Below are 24,366 nucleotides of genomic sequence, written 5' to 3'. Positions count from 1 at the left end.
AGTCATGCGTGAAGTGTGGCATGTTCTACAGATACCAGGAGTGGGATGAAGGTCTCCACAACTTTGATGACCACATAATCCTGTCTGTGCACTTATGCCTCACAATAAGGAATGCATTACAGGTGAGAACTTAAAAATGTGAAAATAGATTGTGCTTGATGAAATATTTGTCACACTACACGAGACACACACACACATTAACAAGCCCGTTTGTTCATATCCTTCTCAGACAAGATAGCGTAATTTTGACCAGCAAATAAATGTGACAAGAATGTGAATGTGTGTGTATCGGATGAAATACTGTGAAATATGCTTCGTCTGCACTTAATGCATAATTTCTGGAGTCCTTAAATGTCAAAATAGAGTGGTTATTTCAGAATGTCAATCTATCAAAAGATGATGTAAATTTCAATTAGATTAATATTGCATTTCACCTGTCCCTTCATTTTTCCAGAGACATACTGCTGTGAGCAGAGTTGTTGAAATAATTGAGGCAACTGAGAGAGTGTCCTTCCCAAACAAAGAAAGGGTTCTTCAAGGGTATCTCCATTTTGAGGCCCTTACTGAATATGACTACAAGTTTGCTTGTGTATCATGTGGATACAGTCCAGCTGTTGCTGTGATGGACCTACATAAGAAAGGTGTTTTCAATATGCCATGTAAGTTTGACAAGTTTTTGGTTCTCATCATTTATAGAATTAAATGCTTGTCTCATAACTCCTCTCTCTGAATTATTAAGATGAACAGTCACAGGGTTTCCACATGTCCTGGACTACCTGTCCAGGAAATGCCTCATTTTATTTGACAATAACGCACACCTTTCTTGTTTTTTACCTCCTTGTTTATTACTCTTATAATCATCCGAAATGACACAATGTACTTGAAATTGTTTTTCAAGTTGGGGGAGCCCAGATTAAGCTAACCAGGACTTTGAAAAGAAAAAAAAAGAATTCACTCAATTATTTTGTACTGTAGACATCTAAACACAAACTTTTCCTTAAACAGTCAGTGACATCAAGGGGCCACACCAAGACTATGATGGATAGGTGGACATCAACAAATTCTGGGATGCTGTTGCCACAGAAATCATCTGTCAGGGTTTCATGACATGTAAGTCATGCAGAAACGCGATTTTGAGAACAAAATGTTATGTAAATAAGTGTGTGAATTCATTGAAAGTGGTCCCTAACATTACTACTTTTTGTTTCCCAAGGCGGTCGAAACAATCCTTTTAACGTGCCCCCAAGCTACCACAACTGGGCTCCATGGATTGGCCCACATACTAGACAATCCACTGTAGTCCTGAACACAGAACATGACAAATTACAAGCACCTAAAATGACTACTGATGTTGATGATGACCAAATGTCTAGTGATGGTGATGACATGCAGGTAACATAAGAGTGCCTAGCTGAAGAACTCCTTAACTTAAAGGTGAGTTCTAAAAGTGAAATAAGATTTCTGAAATAAATGTTTTGGCACTGACAAAATATGCTTAAGATAAACACTGACTTAGAAATGCTTTTGTACAACAGGTAGAGGAGGTGAGAGCACTGTGCAAGCAGTGTGGTTTGGACAGCAAAGGCTCCAAGATGGATCTTGACCTAAGACTGCGTGTCAAGATGTCCAATAGGGTCACCTACAACAAAGTTTTTGAGAAGGTCTGGGGTGCCTCTGGTGAGTGAAATAAAATATGACATTTCAGTAATTTGTAAGTCATTTAATCCCTGAAAATGTACATAAGTATTAATAAACACTTATGTTGTGTTATCGGTGGCAGTGCTGTAATTACTTGTCCATGTGGCATTGTGTGCTTTGTCAAATTTAATCTACGAGCAGAGAGTCCACATGAATATATGGATATGTTACTGTCATGGAAACACTTTCCCAACATCGTAGTCTACGACTATGCAAGGGGACCAGCGTTACATGGCAACCGCCGACAACCAGGGACTTTCCATCCTTTTCAAGGACTGTTGGTGGAGCCTAATGTGGACAACATTAAGCAGGCTTCAGAGGGAAAACTAACAGTGAATATGTCTTGAATGGTTGAAGCACCCCAAGGTACCAGCAGACGATAATGGCCATCCTCTCACTGGGTCTTCAGAGCATTTTGTACTTAGTGATGTGTTCCACCAGGGCAACAGCAGAGATGAGAGGGATGTGCTGAGAAAGATCCAACACGTGCCTGAGCTTGCTGGTTACATCAACAGCCAGTGTGTGGAGCAGCTGTTTTCAGGCATGAAGAAGAACAAATACTTCTTGAACATGACGACACCCTCAACCCATATATTTCTCCAAAGAAATATACTGCACCACTACAATGTGGAAAGGAACAAAAAAGCAGAAGAGCAATACAAAAAGATTGTTCCAGAAAATGGGGTGATGCAGTTGGACATCTATGGAAGACTCATGTTGGGTATGCTGTTCCTTTGTGCTTTTTTCTCTTTTAACACTGGAGCTGGAAACAATATAAATATGAAAACCTGTATATTTTTGCTGTGTTAATGCCAATGGCATGAAACTTGGGATGTTTTCATAGAATTCCAAAATTGTAATCTCAGTTACAATTATAGATTTAAATTGTATTGTGCACGAATGTAGCACATGGCCTCCAGTTTAGAATGGGTACATTTGTGCCATAATTGCAGTGCATCACAGCTATACGTCTTTAAGCATTGCCTGTAGTTTTCCGTTGTGTTCTGTACCGTGTCAAAAAGTCATAAGTCATAAATGCAAACATGTATATAAAGCCATTAAACATTTTGTTATGGTATTCAACTGTAACTTATATTGATGTTTTAAAGCATTCATATCGTAGACGCTGAGGACTAAATGCAGCTATTTGCATGTGTGTCATAAGTCATAAGAAAAATGTGTATCTGTTCATATTCTAACACATTTAACAGATAATGAAACCACAGAAAAGGGAGATTTACTTTCTAGATCCCCTTTATGGCATTGGCTGGAGAGATGACAGTCGAACCCTACCATTCAGGTTTTTAGGGCAATAAGGTTTCGTTCCATCTGGATGGTGGTAGTTCTGTTTTAAACAAACCTGTCCTTTTTTTTCCTTTTTTAAATCTATGGTTCTGTTTTATATAAACTTTAGATGTTTTGGCACATTAATGTATGACACACAATTCCTATTTGGTGCTTAAAAGCGATGGAAACAGAACCATAGATAAAATTTCACAGCAGGGCAGTTCTGTTTGAGCCCTTTATGACACGAGTCTTATAACCATTAAGAATTCCTCGGTACATTTTCTGCCATTTTGCCCGGTGGGTGGGGGGTGTGAATTCTTGTTAAAAAAACAAAACAGATTAACACACCAGTAGTTCCTGTGATCAAACAATGGCCAATTTACTCCCATTAAAAATTTAATTTTTGATCTACAAGTGCTTTCCATTATCTTAAAATGTAATTTTGGACTACTGGCCATACATTTTTAAATTTTACCCATGTCCACCAGACTTGGTCCCATTTTAGGCATACTGAAAGTTCTCTGCCACAAGGAACGAGTGGGTACATGAAATTTGCGGAACTCTTAACGTTAAGTTGAAGTTCCAACCTCTGGAAAGTTCCTAAATGTTCAAAGCATTGATTATATGTTGGTGTATAAATGGTTTTTAAACTTTACATTCCATTTACTTTTCCAATATACTGTTTTCACAGAACTATCGCTCAGACCTTGTACCCTGTACCTTGGAGGACTTTTGGTGCAGATGATAAGGTATTTCTTTAAATAACTCTTATGAACTGTACCACTTGATCATCATTCTTTCATTAAAAATTGTATATTGCTCATACCACAGGGCCTACAAAAACAAGGCTCATCCAACAACTGCGGCGTGTTTGTTTTGATGGTAAGATGTTGGCTATTCAGTATATTTTACTGGTCTTATTTGTGTAGAAAAGTTTTTCAACTTATTATTCTCGCACTTACTGCAGGCAAATTCACACTATTGTTGCTCATACTGCTTGTATTTCTTGACATTGTTAGACATGTTTAGTAAACTTTTTACACTACATACACTGTTTATACATCTAAGTCCTAGGAGATAGATGCTGATTTGATGACACGATGTGACTTCATGGCACCCTCTTCTAAATCCTCAAATATATTCCTGGGGATGTCATCAAAATTGATCAAACTAAACCTATTTTTTCTTTTTTTTTTACTTTTACAGTATGCGTTTTATGTGGCGATGGAGGCACAGTGTGACTTTAAGGAGGTATGCATACATTATGACGACATTTCATCACTTGTAATTTTGTTTTTGAGATACGATCCAACACTTTACTAAAATCAAGTCATATGTTATGTTGATTGTACTATGTGATATGTAGCAGCCTGTATGTCCAAGACAAATTTCCCTTGGGACAAATAAATAATCTTGAATCTTGATTGACTTATTGATTTCCCAGTTGATTCCACCTGTCAGACGTCTGCTACTGCCAGTCAGGAGGTGCCTGTCACTCTACCTGTAGCCTTCATGAGAAACATGTTTCCAGTGTGTTTTGGAAATGACCATACAATTGTGTTATTAGTGATTTATTTATCATTTTCCAAGGGGAAACATGCATCAAATAAGGAGATGGTGGTGTCTGGTACTCCTGGAAAACTTTACTATGATGTAAGTTTCTATAAAATTATTAAGGATTCACTTTAAATTTTAACATCAATTGTCTCAATGATAATTATATTACTAAATGTTTTGTATAATGAATAGATATCATTGACTCACACAGATCTAAAGAGGAGATGGCCAAAAAAAGGAAAAGACGACTTGAACATCAAATAGCACAGGTATGCTCTCATGATTACTGGGATAGTCTTTAACCAATATGAAAATGTGTTGAAAACTTAAAAAAAAAAAAAAAAACGTGCACAGCAGTGATGAGCCGAGGTGTCAACTGATGCAGGATAAATGAGTGTTAAACATTGTCTAATAATTATGGTACACTTCTAATAAGCACGCTCCATTTGTTACAGATTTGCGATGGATCTGCTAAATTTTGTATCTTGTTTATTTTTCCATTTAAACACATTGCTCAGTAATGGTTACGAGTATCAGTAATGGGGCGCAGCTGTATTGTGGGCTGTCTATCAGCAACTGAGGATTTCAATACACACCTGATCACAAATGTAAAAAATGGTATGTACTGCAACGTTAAACAAAATGCCACTGTAATGGTGGACTGTATACAGATGGCACTGGACACCCAAGAGGAAGACCAGCCATGTGCCAAGAGGCCTTGCAGCTCTCCGCCAAAAGAGTTGGTTAGTGTGAAGGAAGCACAAACATGTTACACACCATTAAAACCTGCACAATCACTCATGCTTTTGAGTATCCATTAAGGACTGTGAAGTTACCATGAGCGAAGGTATTGGACTGGATGGCGATGCTTCCAAGAACCTTTCGGTCAGTAAAGAAGTGCAAATAATAATGAAAAAATTACTTATTCTGAACACTGAACTGCACCTATTCATTGTAACATGTTTAAGAACAAGCCATTGGTCAACCCCTCCACAATGGACATCATGAAGGCTATACAGTCATTCAAACAAGATGTTCACTCTGAGATGGATGGTGTACTGACAGCAATTTAAAATGTTCAAACCGACATTAGAGAATGCAGCGGCTGCATTGCTGAGGCTGAACCTCACAGATCCACAGCAGAAGACCAGATTAACACTCTGCAAAAAGTTGTGGAAAAACTTGAAAAGACAACAAAACTCCTAAATAATAAAGTGTAGCACTTGGGAGGCAGTAGCCGGCGTAATAGTCTCGCTAGGCCAGACCTTCCATCACCCCCGGTTCTGAAGAGGGCTCACCGACCATTTGTATATATATTATAAAGAATGTTCTTTGGTCTTCCCATCCCATATTTCACTACAGCTAGTAAAAAGTATTTGACCTGGGGATCTCCAGGTTCAAATGCTCTGTGAACTGGAGCTTTTGGGGTTAGTCCCATGCATAAAATAATATTTAATTCACAATACTATACACAGAACAACACAAATATACTGTCAATTTATTATTGATTGAAACATTAGTTTTTAATAAGTTATACTACTGCTCCAGCTTAAAGAAAATGCTTCTGATAAAACAGGCCTACTTCAGATCAAATTACAAATGTAGGAGGATTCCTTGACATCACAATTAAATTATCAAAAGCTTCACTGCAGCAGGCCTGCTGGCAGTTTTGATCCAGCTCTGCAAAGTTGCAGTTCTTTTAGCTGCTTCTTTGAGCTTTCTCTCTTTCTTCATTAGTCGTGTTGTTGTGAAGGCACTTAAGCACACAAAAAAACATTAGGCTATACATTTATTTTAAAATAATACAAAGTTTATTACATTAACCATTGGGACATTAATTTATCATCTGGTAACAGAATAAGCTAAGGCGACTTGTATCAGCTTTTACTTATGTTATATCTGCTTGTTGGTTGAAAATGCACGTAAGATGCCGACTGTAAACATTGTATGATGGAGTTGACTCAAGTGTAACATGTAATAGATGTAACGTATCTATGTTGGCCTGCTGTTGCTATATAGGCTGTTATTAGCTTTGGTTACATTTACAAGCTGCACATTATTTGAAGCACAAGTGGACTTCTTTTTTTTTTACTATCCACAGGGCATTTATCATTATCTCCATAACTTCAAAATCTCATGTGAAGGCAGAAGGGCCTTCCCTCTCTTTCAAAAGCAGTGCCAAAGATTCTCTATAACTTTGATGTATGTCTGCAGCTGTTGAATCATTTACAAAGAAGGATAAAGATGGATACACAAAGTGAGATAGGCCCTCTTCTTTTTAGAAGAGAACTCTGCCCAAGATAGACAAATCCTGTAGAAGCCAAAAGTTAAAAATATTTTTAGTATTTTTTAGTCTATTTGAAAAATAGTTTGTCTGGCAATAAGATTTCTAGCTATAAATATCCCCACATATTTCCAATTACAGAATCATCACAACCATGCAGAGATAAGATTTCACATTTGGACATATTCAATCTTAAATCATTGGAAAATTGGTTTATTAAATTAATAGAATTACACAACTGGTTCTTGTCCTTTCAAAAAAATGGTAGTGTCATATACCAGTTCGGAAATATTTTACTCCTTACCAAAAATTGAGATTCCTTCAACATTTCTGTCAGATATAATTTTAAGTGACAATAATTCAGTGACTAAAATAAATAAAAAAGGGGAAACCCTGCCTGACCCCTCTTTTAATTTGAAATCTTTTAGAGGTATTGAGATTATTATAACCGAGCTATTAATATCTTTGTAGAACATACTGACAATGTCTACAAAGTTGTTACCAAAACCAAATGCCTTGAGGGACTGTAAAAGAAATGTGTGCTCTTTAAAAAAGACTTATAAAAGTCCAAAAGCAAAATAAGCCTTTTTGCATTTGACTTAATTGCAACTGCATAATACAAATCTAAATTGAGTCTTATATTACAACTAATATGTTGACTTTTCATAAATCCTGTTTCAGCTGTAATAGAGGTTAGCCCTTTCATTATCTGTTTCTATGTACTACAGCCAATGTCTTGTAATTTTAAAAGAGTGATTGGACGCCAGTTATCAATTAATAGAGGGTCTTTATCAGGGTTGGGGATAAGAGATGTAATGCCTTGCTTCATTATAGCTGCCCTCTCCCCATGACTGATGTGTTCTTTGTACATACTTGTACATTCTTCTGCTAATTTTGTAATAGAGTCATTAAAGGAATCATCATTCAAAAGAGAATTGTTGAAGTTCCAATACCCTCGAAAACCTGAGGTCTCCTGAGTAGCACTTAATTTCAGAAGAATTTGTTTATGGTCAGTTAATGAGGCATGAAGATGATTAACTTCTTTCACACATTGAAGGATGAGACAAAAGGAATATCTTCTCCGGGAACCATCACCTTATCGTGGTGGAGAGGTTTGTGTGTCCCTATGAACCTGAGGGCTGTGTTGTCTGGAGCTTTGTGCTCCTGGTAGGGTCTCCCAAGGCAAAGTGGTCTCAGGTGAGGGGCCAGACAAAGAATGGTTCAAAAATCCTATGAAAAATCGAGGAAGGGATGAAGTGACCCTGCCCGGAGGAAGCCCGGGGCCCCCGTCTGGAGCCAGGCCCAGATGGAGGGCTCGTCAGCGAGCGTCTGGTGGCCGGGTTTGCCACGGAGCCCGGCCGGGCACAGCCCGAAAAAGCTACGTGGCGGACATCCCTCCATCCCATGGGCCCACCACCTGTGGGAGGAACCGCTGGGGTCGGGTGCGCTGCCACATGGGTGGCAGTGAAGGTCAGGGGCCTCGACGGACCAGACCCGGGCAGCAGAGGCTGGCTCTGGGGACGTGGAATGTCACCTCTCTGTGGGGGAAGGAGCCGGAACTTGTGCGGGAGGTGGAGCGCTACCGGTTAGATCTGGTGGGGCTTACCTCTACGCACAGTCTTGGTTCTGGAACCATACTCCTGGATAGGGGTTGGACTCTTTTCTTCTCCGGAGTTGCCCAGGGTGTGAGGCGCCGGGCGGGTGTGGGGATACTCACAAGCCCCCGGCTGAGCGCCGCTATGTTGGAGTTTAACCCGGTGGACAAGAGGGTCGCCTCCCTACGCCTGCGGGTTGTGGGGGGGAAAACTCTGACTGTTGTTTGTGCATATGCACCAAACAAGAGTTCAGAGTATTCGGCCTTCTTGGAGACCTTGAGTGGAGTCCTGCATGGGGCTCCAGTCGGGGACTCCATAGTTCTGCTGGGGGACTTCAACGCGCACGTAGGTAATGATGGAGACACATGGAGAGGCGTGATTGGGAGGAACGGCCTCCCTGATTTAAACCAGAGTGGTTGTTGTTGGACTTCTGTGCTAGTCATGGATTGTCTATAACGAACACCATGTTCGAACATAGGGATGCTCATAAGTGTACTTGGTACCAGAGCACCCTAGGCCAAAGGTCAATGATCGATTTTATAATCGTTTCATCTGATCTGAGGCCATTAGTTTTGGACACTCGGGTGAAGAGAGGGGCGGAGCTGTCAACCGATCACCATCTGGTGGTGAGTTGGGTCAGGGGGTGGGGGAAGACTCTGGACAGACCTGGTAAGCCCAAATGGGTAGTGCGGGTAAATTGGGAACGTCTGGAGGAGGCCCCTGTCCGACAGACTTTCAACTCTCCCTGTGGAGGCTGGGGGCATTGAACCCGAGTGGACAATGTTCAAAGTTTCCATTGCTGAAGCTGCGGTGAGGAGCTGTGGTCTTAGGGTCTTAGGTGCCTCAAGGGGCGGTAACCCACGAACACCGTGGTGGACACCGGTGGTCAGGGAAGCCGTCCGACTGAAGAAGGAGTCTTTCCGGGATATGTTATCCCAGACGACTCCGGAGGCAGTTGCAAGGTACCGAAGGGCGCGAAGGGCTGCAGCCTCTGCCGTGAAAGAGGCAAAGCAGCGTGTGTGGGAGAAGTTCGGAGAAGACATGGAGAAGGACTTTTGGTCGGCACCAAGGTACTTCTGGAAAACCGTTCGCCACCTCAGGAGGGGGAAGTGGGGAACCATCCAAGCTGTGTACAGTAAGGATGGGACGCTGTTGACCTCAACTGAGGAGGTAATAGGGCGGTGGAAAGGAGCACTTTGAGGAACTCCTAAATCCGACTAATACGCCCTCTATGGTAGAGGCAGAGTTGGAGGATGAGGGGGGATGAGGTAGTTAAACAACTCCACAGTGGCAAAGCCCCAGGAATTGATGAGATCCGTCCAGAAATGCTTAAAGCTCTGGGTGTGGAGGGGTTGTCTTGGTTGACACGCCTCTTCAACATTGCGTGGAAGTCTGGGACGGTGCCTAAGGAGTGGCAGACCGGGGTGGTGGTTCCCCTTTTTAAAAAGGGGGACCAGAGGGTGTGTGCCAATTACAGGGGTATCACACTTCTCAGCCTCCCCGGTAAAGTCTACTCCAAGGTGCTGGAAAGGAGGGTTCGGTCGATAGTCGAATCTCAGGTTGAAGAGGAACAATGCGGATTCCGTCCCTGGTCGTGGAACAACGGACCAGATCTTTACTCGCAAGGATCCTGGAGGGAGCCTGGGAGTATGCCCAACCAGTCTACATGTGTTTTGTGGATCTGGAGAAGGCGTATGACCGGGTGCCCCGGGAGATACTGTGGGAGGTGCTGCGGGAGTACGGGGTGAGGGGGTCCCTTCTCAGGGCCATCCAATCTCTGTACGACCAAAGCGAGAGCTGTGTCCGGGTTCTCGGCAGTAAGTCGGACTCGTTTCAGGTGAGAGTTGGCCTCCGCCAGGGCTGCGCTTTGTCACCAATCCTGTTTGTAGTATTTATGGACAGGATATCGAGGCGTAGTCGGGGTGGAGAGGGGTTGCAGTTCGGTGGGCTGGGGATCTCATCGCTGCTTTTTGCAGATGATGTGGTCCTGATGGCATCATCAGCCTGTGACCTTCAGCACTCACTTGATCGGTTCGCAGCCGAGTGTGAAGCGGCTGGGATGAGGATCAGCACCTCTAAATCGGAGGCCATGGTTTTCAGCAGGAAACCGATGGAGTGCCTTCTCCAGGTAGGGAATGAGTCCTTACCCCAAGTGAAGGAGTTCAAGTACCTTGGGGTCTTGTTCGCGAGTGAGGGGACAATGGAGCGGGAGATTGGTCGGAGAATCGGCACAGCAGGTGCGGTATTACATTCAATTTATTGCACCGTTATGACGAAAAGAGAGCTGAGCCAGAAGGCAAAGCTCTCAATCTACCGGTCAGTTTTTGTTCCTACCCTCACCTATGGTCATGAAGGCTGGGTCATGACCGAAAGAACAAGATCCAGGGTACAAGCGGCCGAAATGGGTTTCCTCAGGAGGGTAGCTGGCGTCTCCCTTAGAGATAGGGTGAGAAGCTCAGTTATCCGTGAGGAGCTCGGAGTAGAGCCGCTGCTCCTTTGCGTTGAAAGGAGCCAGTTGAGGTGGTTCGGGCATCTGGTAAGGATGCCCCCTGGACGCCTCCCTAGGGAGGTGTTCCAGGCACGTCCAGCTGGGAGGAGGCCTCGGGGGAGACCCAGGACTAGGTGGAGGGATTATATCTCTAACCTGGCCTGGGAACGCCTCGGGATCCCCCAGTCGGAGCTGGTTAATGTGGCCCGGGAAAGGGAAGTTTGGGGTCCCCTGCTGGAGCTGCTACCCCCGCGACCCGACCTCGGATAAGCGGATGAAGATGGATGGATGTATGGATAAAAGGAATATCCACAGAAGGTAATCATGTGTTTGAAGAGTTGACAAGAGCGTATAAAAAAACCCTGTCTGCTACAAGGTGCCCAGGGGTCCCCCAACAGTGTAGTTGGTTTGATTCTGGCTGACAGCATTCAAAAGAAGTACACATATCTCTTAAAATGTGTGATATTGGCATGTAAAAAGACCATCATGAGGAATTGATTGAAATGTGATTAGGGATGTCACGAGAACCGATACAACTGACACATTCCGGTTCTAAAATGACAAAACACCGACGATGCCCATTTTTTGAAGCACCGTAGGCACCATTAGTGACGATGCCAGTGTTAGCAGCATTGGTGCTGCGCCTCTTCCAGAACTGATGGGGTCAGTATACGCTTCAGAGTGTTCCAATCGATACATTCAGAAGAAGCAGGTCACGAATAAGTGGCCAAGAGTCAACTCTACCCGACCTAAAACACGGCATGTTCACTGCAAACTCACGGTCCTCTCTTCCTGATTTACAGCCCCCCTCTCTTGGCTTCAAATAACTCCCCGTTGTCGGCTACGGCCGCTGAACACGCTACACGTTGTAAACAGCCGTGGCTCGCTTGCCTGCTCCTTTGCTAACGTTAGCCATTAGCAGGGTTAGCATGGCTGCGTTAGCCACGGTTAGCCAGGACCAGTCGGGATCACATTACTGGCTGTGTCTCAATTGTTTTTGTGAGTAACAAATTTGGGTACTCTAGCTATATGATTCAATGTGAGAACACAAATGTTGAAATGACATAAAATGCCCGTCCCTTGTAGCTGTGATAAATTACCCTGAAGCTAATGCTTAGCTACCTGTTCAGGAGGAAATTAGCCAACTCTGCGTCCTTTTGGGCTCTAAGCTCTAAGCTGTCTCCATCTTTCAAATACATCTCCAATATTTACCCGGGGTTTGTTTCGTCTCTGGTCACGCAACTGTTAGAAACACTGTTGTTGTTTTTGCACAGTACCTTTTTGAAAAGATGCTTGGAAGTCTGGAATGTGTCTGGGGACACTAGTTGTTGCACTATGACCATTAATTGCACTTTATTATGTTGTTCTATGCTTTATTGCACGTTTTGTATGTCTTGTTATGACATTTTGATATTTTTCAAATATTTTAAAAGAAGTTAATGTTTCAAGTTAAAGTACATGTAATCTTAGAAAATCCTTTTTTTTACCGTGGTATCAAAATCGGCATTGAGAATCGTGTTATTTTACTGGTATTGGCACCGACTACTGAATTTTTGGTATTGTGACATACCTAAGACTTCACACAATCACCCCAAGTGACCAAAACAATTTGTCACAATGGGTTAGGTAATGTTTTTCACAAATTCCAGCAAACTTCTAAAACTACTTTTTACAACTTGTTTATTTACCAGTTAAAAAAGTATCACCATGGAATACATTCTACGCAGATATTATTGTAGCTAAACTTGTGCTGAATAGAAAATTCATGGTATTTACACTTAATACTTAATATTAATATTTAATACACCTTAGATTTGTTTAAATTGACAACAGTACCAGAGCATGCCAAAATCACACCATCAGACCCAAGAGGATTGAAGGAGAAAATGCTTTAAGGATAAATACTTGGGGTTACTACATTTGCTAGAGTGTAAACGTTCCCAAATCAAACAAAGGCCAGGACAGAGCCGCTAACATTAGCTTAAACTCTGATATGGTATCCAGGACCGGCTCACAAATAGATAATAAATCTTTAAAAAAAAAAAAATGTATAATGTATGTAAAACAATAGTCATTGGCCGTGGAAGTAAGGCGTGATTTATGCTTCTGTGTTAAATCTACGCTAAGGCTACGTCCATAGGTACGTGGAGACACGGACCTACGCCGGACCCTACGTAGTAGCCTGACGTCACCTCTCGAAAAATGTAAACACATCGAGGTGACACACGTCGCTCGGCCGTGGCTTGGTAGCGTTGCATTTCTCCCGACTCATTTCCTGGTTCTCCTTCTCCATAAACAACATGAAATCAAGGAGAGGGTTAACTTTTCCAACCCAATTTTTAATTTCTTAAAATTCCACCGGGCTTGACTTGGGTCAGGTTTGTGCAATTTTTCAGTGCAGATCTTATAGTCCATCTATGTCAGGAATAATGTTTTGGCTGTTTACCACTGTGCGTGACCGCCATCTTCTGGATATCTTCAACTTACAAAAGCACAGTGGTACAGAATATTGGCATTGGTCTCATTTTTGCTGCTGGGGTGCCATTCTGCATGTAATGCAGAATGACACAAAGCCGATTGGAAATGTTATAAAATCTACATCCAATATGGCATATGTCCGTTTTTAAGAGGGTGCATGTCGGACATCGTGTAACTTTAGTTGACTTTAGCTTGTTATGAAATATATTGAGGTTCTGGTTCAGGTCGGGCTTGGACAGAAACTATGCAAGTTCATGTAGGGTCGGACCGGATTTTTTTAATTTGGAAGTTCAGCAAACAGTCAATCTATCCTATTTTATATTAAGATATTAAGTTAATTTGCCTTTCTCTCAGTCTCATTATATGACAGAGAAGTGACCTTCTTTCGTGTTTACAACTAATGACCCTCATATTTTTCCTTCAGCATTCAGCTCTAACCTTCTCACCAAACAATCTTATCTCTGTTTAGCGTGTTTACATCTCTGGAAAGTTGATAACCGGTCGGGGTCACAGACTGAAGGAAACAAACTGGGCCTTTTAAAAGCTTTCCCTGTCTTTGTAGTTTGATTTTTAACTCATGTAATGGCTGACCCACTTACAGGTTTTTCCCTTGGCTGATCAGAAACGGGATTTCCAAATTGGCTGTCTATGTAGAGCTGGGCAATATATCGATATTACGATATCGTAATATCAGGCTAGATATCTTACATTTTGGATACCGTAATATGGCATGATTATTGTCTTTTCCTGTTTTTAAAGGTTGTATTACACTAAAGTGATGTAATTTAATAAATTTACTTGACTGTTCTCGTTCTATAACTTGCCTTTACCCACATTATATCCACAGTACTGATTATTTATCAAGCATCTCATTGCCTAAATATTTTGTGAAAGCTCCGATATTAAACCCTACAATATTGTTGCAATGTTGATATTGATGTATTAGTTCAACAATATTGTGATATTTGATTTATGTCTATGTGTTTCTATCTACAGTATATGTGACGTGTGACTTCTGCGTGCCATGTATGGACACAGCAATCCAATTAGTTTGGGCCAGAAAAGGATCCGTCACGACAACATGCCACCTGACAATTTAGACAAACGCAAAAGGAAGGATTTGGAAGCAAAAGCAGCATTTGATCATTTTTAATTAATTTCATTCATTTTTTCAATTATGAGGTGTGTTCCAACAACTCATCTTAAATTGGCGGGAATCTCTCTTTGTCTCCCCCTTCTGTTTCTCCTGTATCGACAAAACAACCTCCTTCATCACCTCTTCCCTCATAAGTCCATCCTTTTCTGCACATCCTCCTCTCTTCCTCTCTTCCACTGGTTGATTTGGTCGAATTAAGCAGCAGCGCCTTGTATTCACAGCTCTCTCTCATACTGTAGCTCTTAGATGCTGGCAGCCTTCATTATGTTCTGACTGTACATGTCACAATTGTTAGTTTCTGTTTGTGTTTCCTGTTTTATTTTGTAGTCTCTGTGTCCTCCCTAGTCTTCTCTTGTTTTACTTACTGTCTTTTGTTTTCCCGCCTGTTTGATTGTTCTGCCCCGTCCTTATTTGTTTCACCTGTTGTGTCACCTGTTTCTTGTTAGTCCTTGTTAACCTGTGTATTTAGTCTCTGTGTTGTCCTTGTCTTGTGTGGGAGCATTTCATTTCTGTTGCTGTGCGGAGGGTTCAAGGTCTGTTGTGTCTTTATATTATTTGTCTCGTTTTCCCTGTTGTTTTGTTTCCTGCCCGGATTAGTTTTGTTGTAGTTTTTGCCTGCTGCTTCCAGGACACTTTTTGTTTGCCGTCCAGAGTTTCAGCTGACGTCCAGCCGTCCAGAGTCTACGCTGACCATCCTCCCAGAGTCTGCGCTGACCAGTCTTCTAGAGCCTCAGCTGACCAGTCTCCCAGTGCCTTCATTGACGGCGGCCCCAGAGACTGTGCCGTTGCCCGGCATTTCAGAGACTTTGCCATTGCCCGACACCGCAGTGACTTTGCCGGTCCCCGGCGCCCATGAGACTGTCCCTGAGACCGCCCTTGACTTTACCCTTGTTCTGTCCCCCAGAGACCTTGCCTTTGTTTTCGGTTCCACCGACTCCTGCCCCCCGTATTTTGTCGGTGGTTCGACCAACTCCTGCCCCCCGTATTTTGTCGGCGGTTCGACCGACTCCTGCCCCTTGTGTTTTGTCAGCGGTCAAGCTGACTTCTGCTCCAGTTACCTTGTCGGTGGATTTGCCGACTTCTGATCCTGTTGCCTTGTTGCTGGTTTCTGATCCTGTTGCCTTGATTCCTGTGACTGTTCCAGTTACCTTGTTGGTAGACACTGGCCCAGCTGACCCGTCGCCTGTCTCCGGCCCAGCTGACCCGTCGCCTGTCTTCAGCCCAGCGGACGGCCTTCTGATGGGTTTTGCCTTCGCCGCCGGCCTTCAGAAGGGGCCTTCGTTGCCCCTTCAGAAGGGATTCGCCTTCGCCGCCGGCCTACTGAGGGATATCGCCTTCGCCGCCGGCCACGTCGGAGTCCTCGACGTCCTGCTCGGCCGCCTGAAGTGCTCTGCCTTCCCCGTCCTGCTCGGTCTCCAGAGAGGTACCGTCTTCGTTGCCCTGCTCGGCCTCCAGAGAGTCTTTGTCCTGCTCGGCATCCAGGGGGATTTTTGCCTTCGCCGCTGCCCGCAGCCTCTGTTCCCGAGCCTAGTTGCCAGCAGTTCCCCGGTCCCCGAGTCCTACGGTCCTCTGTTCCCGAACTCTGCTGTCGCCTGTCCAGTGACTTTGTTGTTTTTTGTTATCCCTTTACCCTCCTTGATTGACTTGTTACTCACCCTTCCTCCGGTCACCCTCTGCCCTCCCTGGGCCGTTATGCTTTTTGTGGACATTTTTTACTTTCCTTGTTCTTTGGGTCATCTGGGAGCCGTCCCTTACAGCTCTTTCTCATACTGTAGCTCTTAGATGCTGGCAGCCTTCATTATGTTCTGACTGTACATGTCACGATTGTTAGTTTCTGTTTGTTTCCTGTTTTATTTTGTAGTCTGTGTCCTCCCTAGTCTTCTCTTGTTTTACTTCCTGTCTTTTGTTTTCCCGCCTGTTTGATTGTTCTGCCCCGCCCTGATTTGTTTCACCTGTTGTGTGTCACCTGTTTCTTGTTAACTCTGTGTTGTCCTTGTCTTGTGTGGGAGCATTTTGTTTCTGTTCGGAGTTTTCAAGGTCTGTCGTGTTCTTTGCTGTTGTGTCTTTATATTTGTCTTGTTTTTCCTGTTTTGTTTCCTGCCTTTGATTACTTTTGTTGTAGTTTTTGCCTGCTGCTTCCAGGACACTTTTTGTTTGTTTGTCTATTTACTTTGCCTGCTCTCTGCATTTGGGTCCAAGCCTCGCAGCCCCATCGTGACAGTACAGGTTAGATTCCTATGGAGCTAAATCTCTTATAGGTCTGTGTTGTGGTTTTCTACAAAAGTCGTGGGTGTAAATCCTGATGTCATTTGCATGTAATAACTTGTGTTAAAGGTTTTCTTTCTGCTTGAATAACACAATACTCCGACACTTTTGCTTGAAAAATATAACTTATCGTAACATCTGGACCTCCTTTTATTTTGAGGTGAAACAGAAATCAAGTGCACATGAGACGTTGGTAATATGGCAAAAAGGTCAAAGTTTTGATTTAAAAGGTGGTCCAGTGTCCATTGCTACTTTAACTTTAAGATCTGTACAAGAGATGAACACGATCTGAGTACTTCTGCTCTCCAGTAAATCCACCCAGCATTGAGAAACTGAGCAGAAAGCACAAAGCCTGCAGGGCCAGACAGAGCCATTTCACTGAGATAAAAGCTCAGAACAGACGGGGTTCCACAGAACAGGAGGCCACATCGATCAGCAGAGCCAGGCACAGTCTGAAGCAGGCAGGCTCTTCCTCACACTTTTAGATTCTATACTAAATAAACATTGATCCAGATTGATCAGTTTATTAGTGTCAAGTTAACGCAGCCAAATGATCAATGAAGCAAACACCAACAAATGTAACACCAGCCAAACTTTTAGCAGTTTTTTCCTGAATAATCTTCAGCTTTTCACACATACTCTCACAGCAGAAGGTCCCCTTTGCTCTTTGTTATTTCCATCATCACAGCTCAATCCATGCAGGGGTTTCTTAGTTGGATTTCCCATTTCGGTTTTCCGGTGGACAAGGCTAAACCAGATTGATTTTATACAAACCAGTTGAACCAGCTTTGGTCACTATGACACCATCTGGCAAATTAAAAAGTAGCCTGTTAGCAACCTAAATCCAACTTGTATAGCAAGCAGTGTTGGGCAGTCACTGACGCCACCGCTAAATTGGAACTACAGGTGAAAATTAGCATTTATGCTATAAACTGGCTCATTTACAGTCTGTACAGAAATGTTAGATTGTTCATTAATGTGCACTGTCCCAAATAAATAAAAAAATAAAAATAAAACGGGTATGTTGATTACATGAATGTATAAAAAATGACCTATGATGTAGGAAACTACTTTTGCCATGTTGCTATGTATTTAGTGGCTAACATTAGCTTTAGTGAAGTGAGGCTTTATATAGCCTATGAAAAATAACTGGTCGCTTAGTTCACTATACTTTTCAAGTAGCAGCCTAACACTGGTAATAAGCAATATGACGTGATACACATATTATGTTTGTAAATAAACGAAGAAAGTAACCGAGTCGATGACAGTTATGAAGGAGATCACATTTCAGTAGCATTGGGAGGTTAGACCGGCGCAGACAATATATGGCAGGTAGTCTCAAAGAAAACTAAAACTTCACCGCCGATATTTTCACATTTGGGATTTCAAGCCCACGAACTTCAGATGTTACTTCACTTCTGGTTAAAGATACTTGTTACCACATGTACTGCCTTACTTTGTCTGGTGTTGTGCTAAACCTTTAAGATGAGTTTTTTACATTTAATATGTTGCTTAACTAGTCTCTTCTCTCCTCTGGGACAGTAATCTGAAGATCTTTGAGTTGTGGACAAAACAAGATGTGAGGACGTCATCTTGGGCTTTGGAAAACACTGATCCACATTTTTCACCGTTTTCTGACATTTTAGAGACCAAAAATAATCCACAGATCAACAGTGAAAATAATTGCCAGCTGCAGCCCTACAGTCAGCATATACTAGACACAAACTTGATATTATGTCTGTCATATGTAAAGATGTGTCAAAGATGAAGTTTAATCAGCTTGTCAGCGTTATGTTGAGGTTTTGAAATGCTGCATTAAGGTCAGTTTATGCTTCTGTGTTAAATTGACGCCATGGTAAGACGTAGGTATGTGGAGACCTGGACCCATAACCGTGACGTGCACCTCTCACAAAAATGTAACGTTGTGGCGACGCAGACAACTGTGATTGGTCTGTTTGGCCGTGGCTTGGTAGCATTGCCGACTCATTTCCTGGTTCTTCTTCTCCATCAACAACATGACATCAAGGAGAGGGTTAACTTCTCCTGGTTCTCCTTCTCCATCAACAACATGACATCAAGGAGAGGTTAACTTCTCCTGGTTCTCCTTCTCCATCAACAACATGACATCAAGGAGAGGGTTAACTTCTCCTGGTTCTCCTTCATCAACAACATGAGATCAAGGAGAGGGTTAACTACTCGTGGTTCTCCTTCTCCATCAACAACATGAGATCAAGGAGAGGGTTAACTTCTCCTGGTTCTCCTTCTCCATCAACAACATGAGATCAAGGAGAGGGTTAAGTTGCTTAAGTAGTTTAAGGTTGTTTTCAACATGAAAAGAAAAGTGACCACTCTCTTAGTTTGCACTTTGTAATTGTAAGATGACTCGGTACGAGGAAAAGAGGGCCACTCTTAGTTTGATTTGATGCTCCGTTGACCAGAGGGGCATCATAGAATGGGAATGTGTCCTCAACAAAAACAGTGGGCTCAATATTGTAAAGGCATGTTGTTTTTATTTTATATCTATAGTGTAATTAAATATCTGGTATCTTCTGGCTTAAGTCAGTATGCACGTCGAACGGGCAGTATCAGCAAAAAAATTATATTGTGATAAATATCGATAACGATACAAATGGGAAAATATATCGTGATCACATTTTTTTGCCATATAGCCCAGCCCCTAGAATGAACCATTTCATGTTCTACTAGAAAGACAGTACAACTTTATTAGACTGAATTTGGGAATCAATTATTGCTTCAGCATTAACATCCTATAGTTAAACAGATTTTAGCATAGACTGTGTATTTCTGTTTTTTTAAACTAAGTTGCTTGCTGTCTTTTGTCTTTGTCAATATCAAACAACAATTTTACAGCACTGCAATATCTCCTAAAAAGAAGTGGAAATGTTCCACAGTGTGCTGTATCTACATGGGGAGATTAAAGATTAGGGATTATAAACTTTCCAACAAACTGACCCTAAGTTAGTTAAGAGCCTTTTATATTATCCTACTGTACATGCAATCAAAACAGCTGATTACTGGTAACAAGTACATGCCCAGTTTTTAGTGGTGTCAGTATGTACTGTATCTCCAGTATCATGTATTATGTTAGTGGCAGCCCAGAAGCATGGAAACATGAACAGAAACTGTTAAAAGCAGCAGCGTCTCATTTAAACAACTGCAAAGTAGCCCGTCACACCAACATGCCTCATTTACACCCAACCAACCAATATTGTGTAACATTATGGGATGTACAACTGCTCTCATTCATCTCCTGTGACCACATGTATCACAGTACAGTTACAGCTCTACAGCCCTGCCCCGACCCCACCAACCAATCAGGACCAATTCAATGTGAATTGGCGTTGTCATGGCAACGGTCACACAAGGAAAACCAGCGGTGACCTTCTCCAGGTCCCGGTTAATGATTAGGAGACCTGAGCTAAATGCAGTCTCAGTGGCTCACAGAGAGGATCCATAAACATAAACCACTGTATGGACAAACAGCATCATATACATAATAGAAAAATATATTAGCAGTATAATCACACAAGTATCAACAGTGAATATACTCAAAGTGAAGAATGGACTTTTCAATGTTAAATTATTAATGCATTAAAATGAAACATCGATTACAATTTAAAAAATGAACACAATGTGCAATGAAGAAATAATCACCTACTTCATCACAATTTAAAACATCTGAAAAGAAGTTGAATTAGCAAAGACTTCTAAGACACCATGAGTTTCATTTAAATGCATTTCAACTTGCAAAAATTAATTTCTTTGTACATTTCTATCAATTTTGTATTACTGCTTTGTCTTGAAACTGCATTATGCACTCTTTGTTTTTATCTGCTTATCCTTTTTCTTTTTTAAGTATGACTATAGATATTTATGGGGGGGGGGGTTCATAAGCCATTTTTGGGTTGTAACCTCTCTTTTCTTCAATTCTGTATTTATATATATATATATGTGTGTGTGTGTGTGTGTGTGTGTGTGTGTGTGTGTATGTGTAAATAAACTACACTAAACTAAAAGGTTTACTCTTCCCATCAGATGAGAGACATGCAGAATGATAACATTGTTTCCCTTCCAGCTTCACACGCTGACGCAATCATTCAAAGTTCATACTTTACTATGAAAGAGTCATCAACCACAGCTTTATATTGAATATTTATTCCAAGAGTTTTGCATTTGTTAAAATCATGTCAACACAGTTTGACATTATTTTGTGTAATGAGCAGGAATAATGTGAAGACCAAACTGCCAGACATGAGAGTATTATGTCAGCTAGAACGGCAAAGATGAATCAATTGATTGATTAGTTGTTAACTATTAAATTAATCTATTTTGAAAACCAATTAATGGGTTTGAGTACTTTTTAATAAAAAAAAAAGAAAAAAAAAAAAAAAAGGTCAAAGTTGTGTGATGTCAGCTTGTTAAATGTGACTATGTTCTAGTGTCTTCTCTCCTCTGGGACAGTAATCTGAAGATCTTTGAGTTGTGGACAAAACAAGATGTGAGGACGTCATCTTGGGCTTTGGAAAACACTGATCCACATTTTTCGCCGTTTTCTGACATTTTAGAGACCAAAAATAATCCACAGATCAACAGTGAAAATAATTGCCAGCTGCAGCCCTACAGTCAGCATATACTAGACACAAACTTGATATTATGTCTGTCATATGTAAAGATGTGTCAAAGATGAAGTTTAATCAGCTTGTCAGCGTTATGTTGAGGTTTTGAAATGCTGCATTAAGGTCAGTTTATGCTTCTGTGTTAAATTGACGCCATGGTAGGACATAGGTATGTGGAGACCTGGACCCATAGCCTGACGTGCACCTCTCACAAAAATGTAACGTTGTGGCGACGCAGACAACTGTGATTGGTCTGTTTGGCCGTGGCTTGGTAGCATTGCCGACTCATTTCCTGGTTCTACTTCTCCATCAACAACATGACATCAAGGAGAGGGTTAACTTCTCCTGCTCCAGATTTCCCATCGTGGTCAGAAAGAACAGGGGAGACACTTTGTTTCTCTCACTATGACTCTAGAGTCACTACTCACTCTGAAGATAATCGCCGTCACTCTCTCACTCTCTCTACCACACACTCCCCAGCATACACCAAAGCTGTGCTTGCAGCCTCCGCAGAAGCAGAAATCTGGCTTTAGTCTGAGCTAAGGCTTCCTGTTTTACATCGAGCCATACAGGTCCAGTCCAACAACAACCATGGCGACAACGCTACAAATAATTACTATTATTATTATTTATTTTTTTTACAATGAACTAATGTAAAAATGTGCTGATGTAACTAGCACAGAAGCATTTGTCTTTAAGACAATATTTTCATTATGTACAATAAACTAAAATACCCTATGGGAATATTGTAGGATTAGAATAAAAATGATGGTCATTAAACTATAAATTATAGTATTATATATAACAGTACAGGTAGATACATTATAGTATATATATATATATATATATATGAAATAAATGAATGTATAAATGGAAGCTGAGTGCTGCAGCTCGGTGCTCTATGTTGGTTCGCTGCTCGTCTCCTCAGCTGAGTCTGTTCTGTGGCTGCCATACTCTCTGTATGCTGCTGATATTATATAATCTCTAAAGGAGAGGAGGAGGGGTCTGGACACACACACACACACACACACACACACACACACACACACACCCCTCCCTCTTAACACCAGCTTCTTCCTGCTCTTCCTCCTCCTCCTCTCACCATCTTCTACAACACATCTCTGTATCAGTCATCCTGCAGGCTGCAAATCCCAAATCACTGGGGTGATATTGTTTATAAACACTACACACACACACACACACACACACACACACACACACACACACACACACATTGATTACATTTCCGATCAATAGCTATCTCTGAGTGTATATAAGCTTATTTTTAATAGCTTTGCATTGATGTTATCACTGATGGGTGTTGTTACTGGTTCTTTACACAGATTTGTTATATTTGGTAGTGTAGTTTCTATTCTGTTAGTATGTTATTTCGATATTTTATTTTGTATTTCATTCATATGTTTATGTATATATTTTATTTTCTCTATATTTTATGAATAGCATTCCTGAATTATTTTACATAATTAATGTATATTATTTGTTAATTGTCCTTTAATTATATTATTTTAGTTTACGGTTTTAAGTATACATTTTAATTAACTAATAATTAGTTTGTTATTTAATCATTTATATGATTTTATGATTTGTAGTACTTTTTTAAATCTGTTTAATTGTTACAAATATTCCTAACAGATGTAAGCCTTGTTAATAAAAGAATGCCTCCCCCTCTGTATTAGCTCGAGTCGTGTCGGCGGTGCTCAGCAGTGACTTTCTATCAGGTCCAGACCCCCTGTGGACTGGCAGGCCTGTATTAGCAGCTGGAACCTATTCCCCTATCATCGTGTTTGTTTTTCCTCGGCTCAGGTGAAGCTGCACTCCACCAGCCCGCTGACACAATATTGACACAGAGATGAGAAACAGAAATAGTCTCCTCCGGTCTGTCTGCTAAATGGCTCTGAGGAGGTCTCTTCAGGACCGGAGACGGTATGGATGCAGCTCATGAAGAATATAAGCATCCGTTAATTCACTCACCGAGTCTCATGTCAGCAGCAGCGGGGAAGCAGTTCAGGGAAGCGAGCAGGAGGAGGAGGTGGTGTTGGAAGGAAAAAGGCAAAGGATCCATGTCTCTTCTGGGTTCTTCTCTCTAGTGTTAAAAGGCCATTTCTTCCAGCGAGGTCTGGTTCGTCTTCCTTCAGGCTCAGAGTGGCTCCTCAGCGGCTGGACGAGCAGAAGAGAGCCGGGATGGATATTGGAGGAGAGAGGAGCGCGTATGCAGGGCGTTTCTGCTGCTGGAGGCTCCCATCCCACAGCGTAAAGACACGGTATTTCCGGTGGAAATTTCCAAAATAAAAGTCTGAAAACACAGTAAGCTGCATATTTTAAGGAGAAATGAGATGCGAAGGCCGAAGTGTAAAAACTCTATGGAAGCTTAATCATCACATACACACATTGCAATGTAGTGCAATTATATTACTGCATTTCAACCCATCCTCAGTATTAGCAGCAGTGAACAGCTATACATACAGCATCTGGGAAGCAACATGGGGTTCAGTGTCTTGCTCAGGGACACTATGACATGTGGCCAGAGGAGCCTGGGATTGAACCACCAACCTTGTGGTTTTTAGTTTATTTCTTTTCACAGAAACAGTTTTATGTCATACAATGTATTTTTCTTGTACACCACATCCATCATTTTAAACTTTTATTATTTATTTTGAAGGTTAATATCCGGTTAATATCCGGATTTATTATATGTTTGAGTGACTTCACGGAGCTCTCCAGTCTGATTCAGCACTCCCGCTGCTTTAATGTACTGTCGGAAATAATCCTGGTTCAGAGTTGAAGTCAGGGCCACTGTCTGAGATAGATAGATAGTCTTTATTGTTTTTCACAGTCTGTACAGGGCCTCACAAATATACATACACATACAGTAAACAGACACCTTCACCCCAAACACCCTA

General features: G+C 41.7%; 1 protein-coding gene across 2 annotated transcripts in view; it reads right to left on the bottom strand.

The window, feature by feature from the left end:
- Window positions 1-23,686, bottom strand: part of LOC144526488 (receptor-type tyrosine-protein phosphatase N2-like) — a 313,934-nt gene extending 290,248 nt beyond the window's left edge. For both annotated transcript variants that reach the window (XM_078263997.1, XM_078263998.1), the window contains exon 1: window positions 23,438-23,686. In XM_078263997.1, coding sequence (XP_078120123.1) covers window positions 23,438-23,528 — 91 coding nt within the window. In that variant the 5' untranslated portion in view covers window positions 23,529-23,686. The remainder of the gene's footprint in view (window positions 1-23,437) is intronic.
- Between the last annotated feature and the right edge of the window lie 680 nt (window positions 23,687-24,366).

This window comes from Sander vitreus, chromosome 12 (assembly GCF_031162955.1).
Source record: "Sander vitreus isolate 19-12246 chromosome 12, sanVit1, whole genome shotgun sequence".
NCBI classification, from domain to species: domain Eukaryota; kingdom Metazoa; phylum Chordata; class Actinopteri; order Perciformes; family Percidae; genus Sander; species Sander vitreus.
Note: the sequence above shows the minus strand (reverse complement) of the source record. Positions and strands in the feature narration are given on the sequence as shown.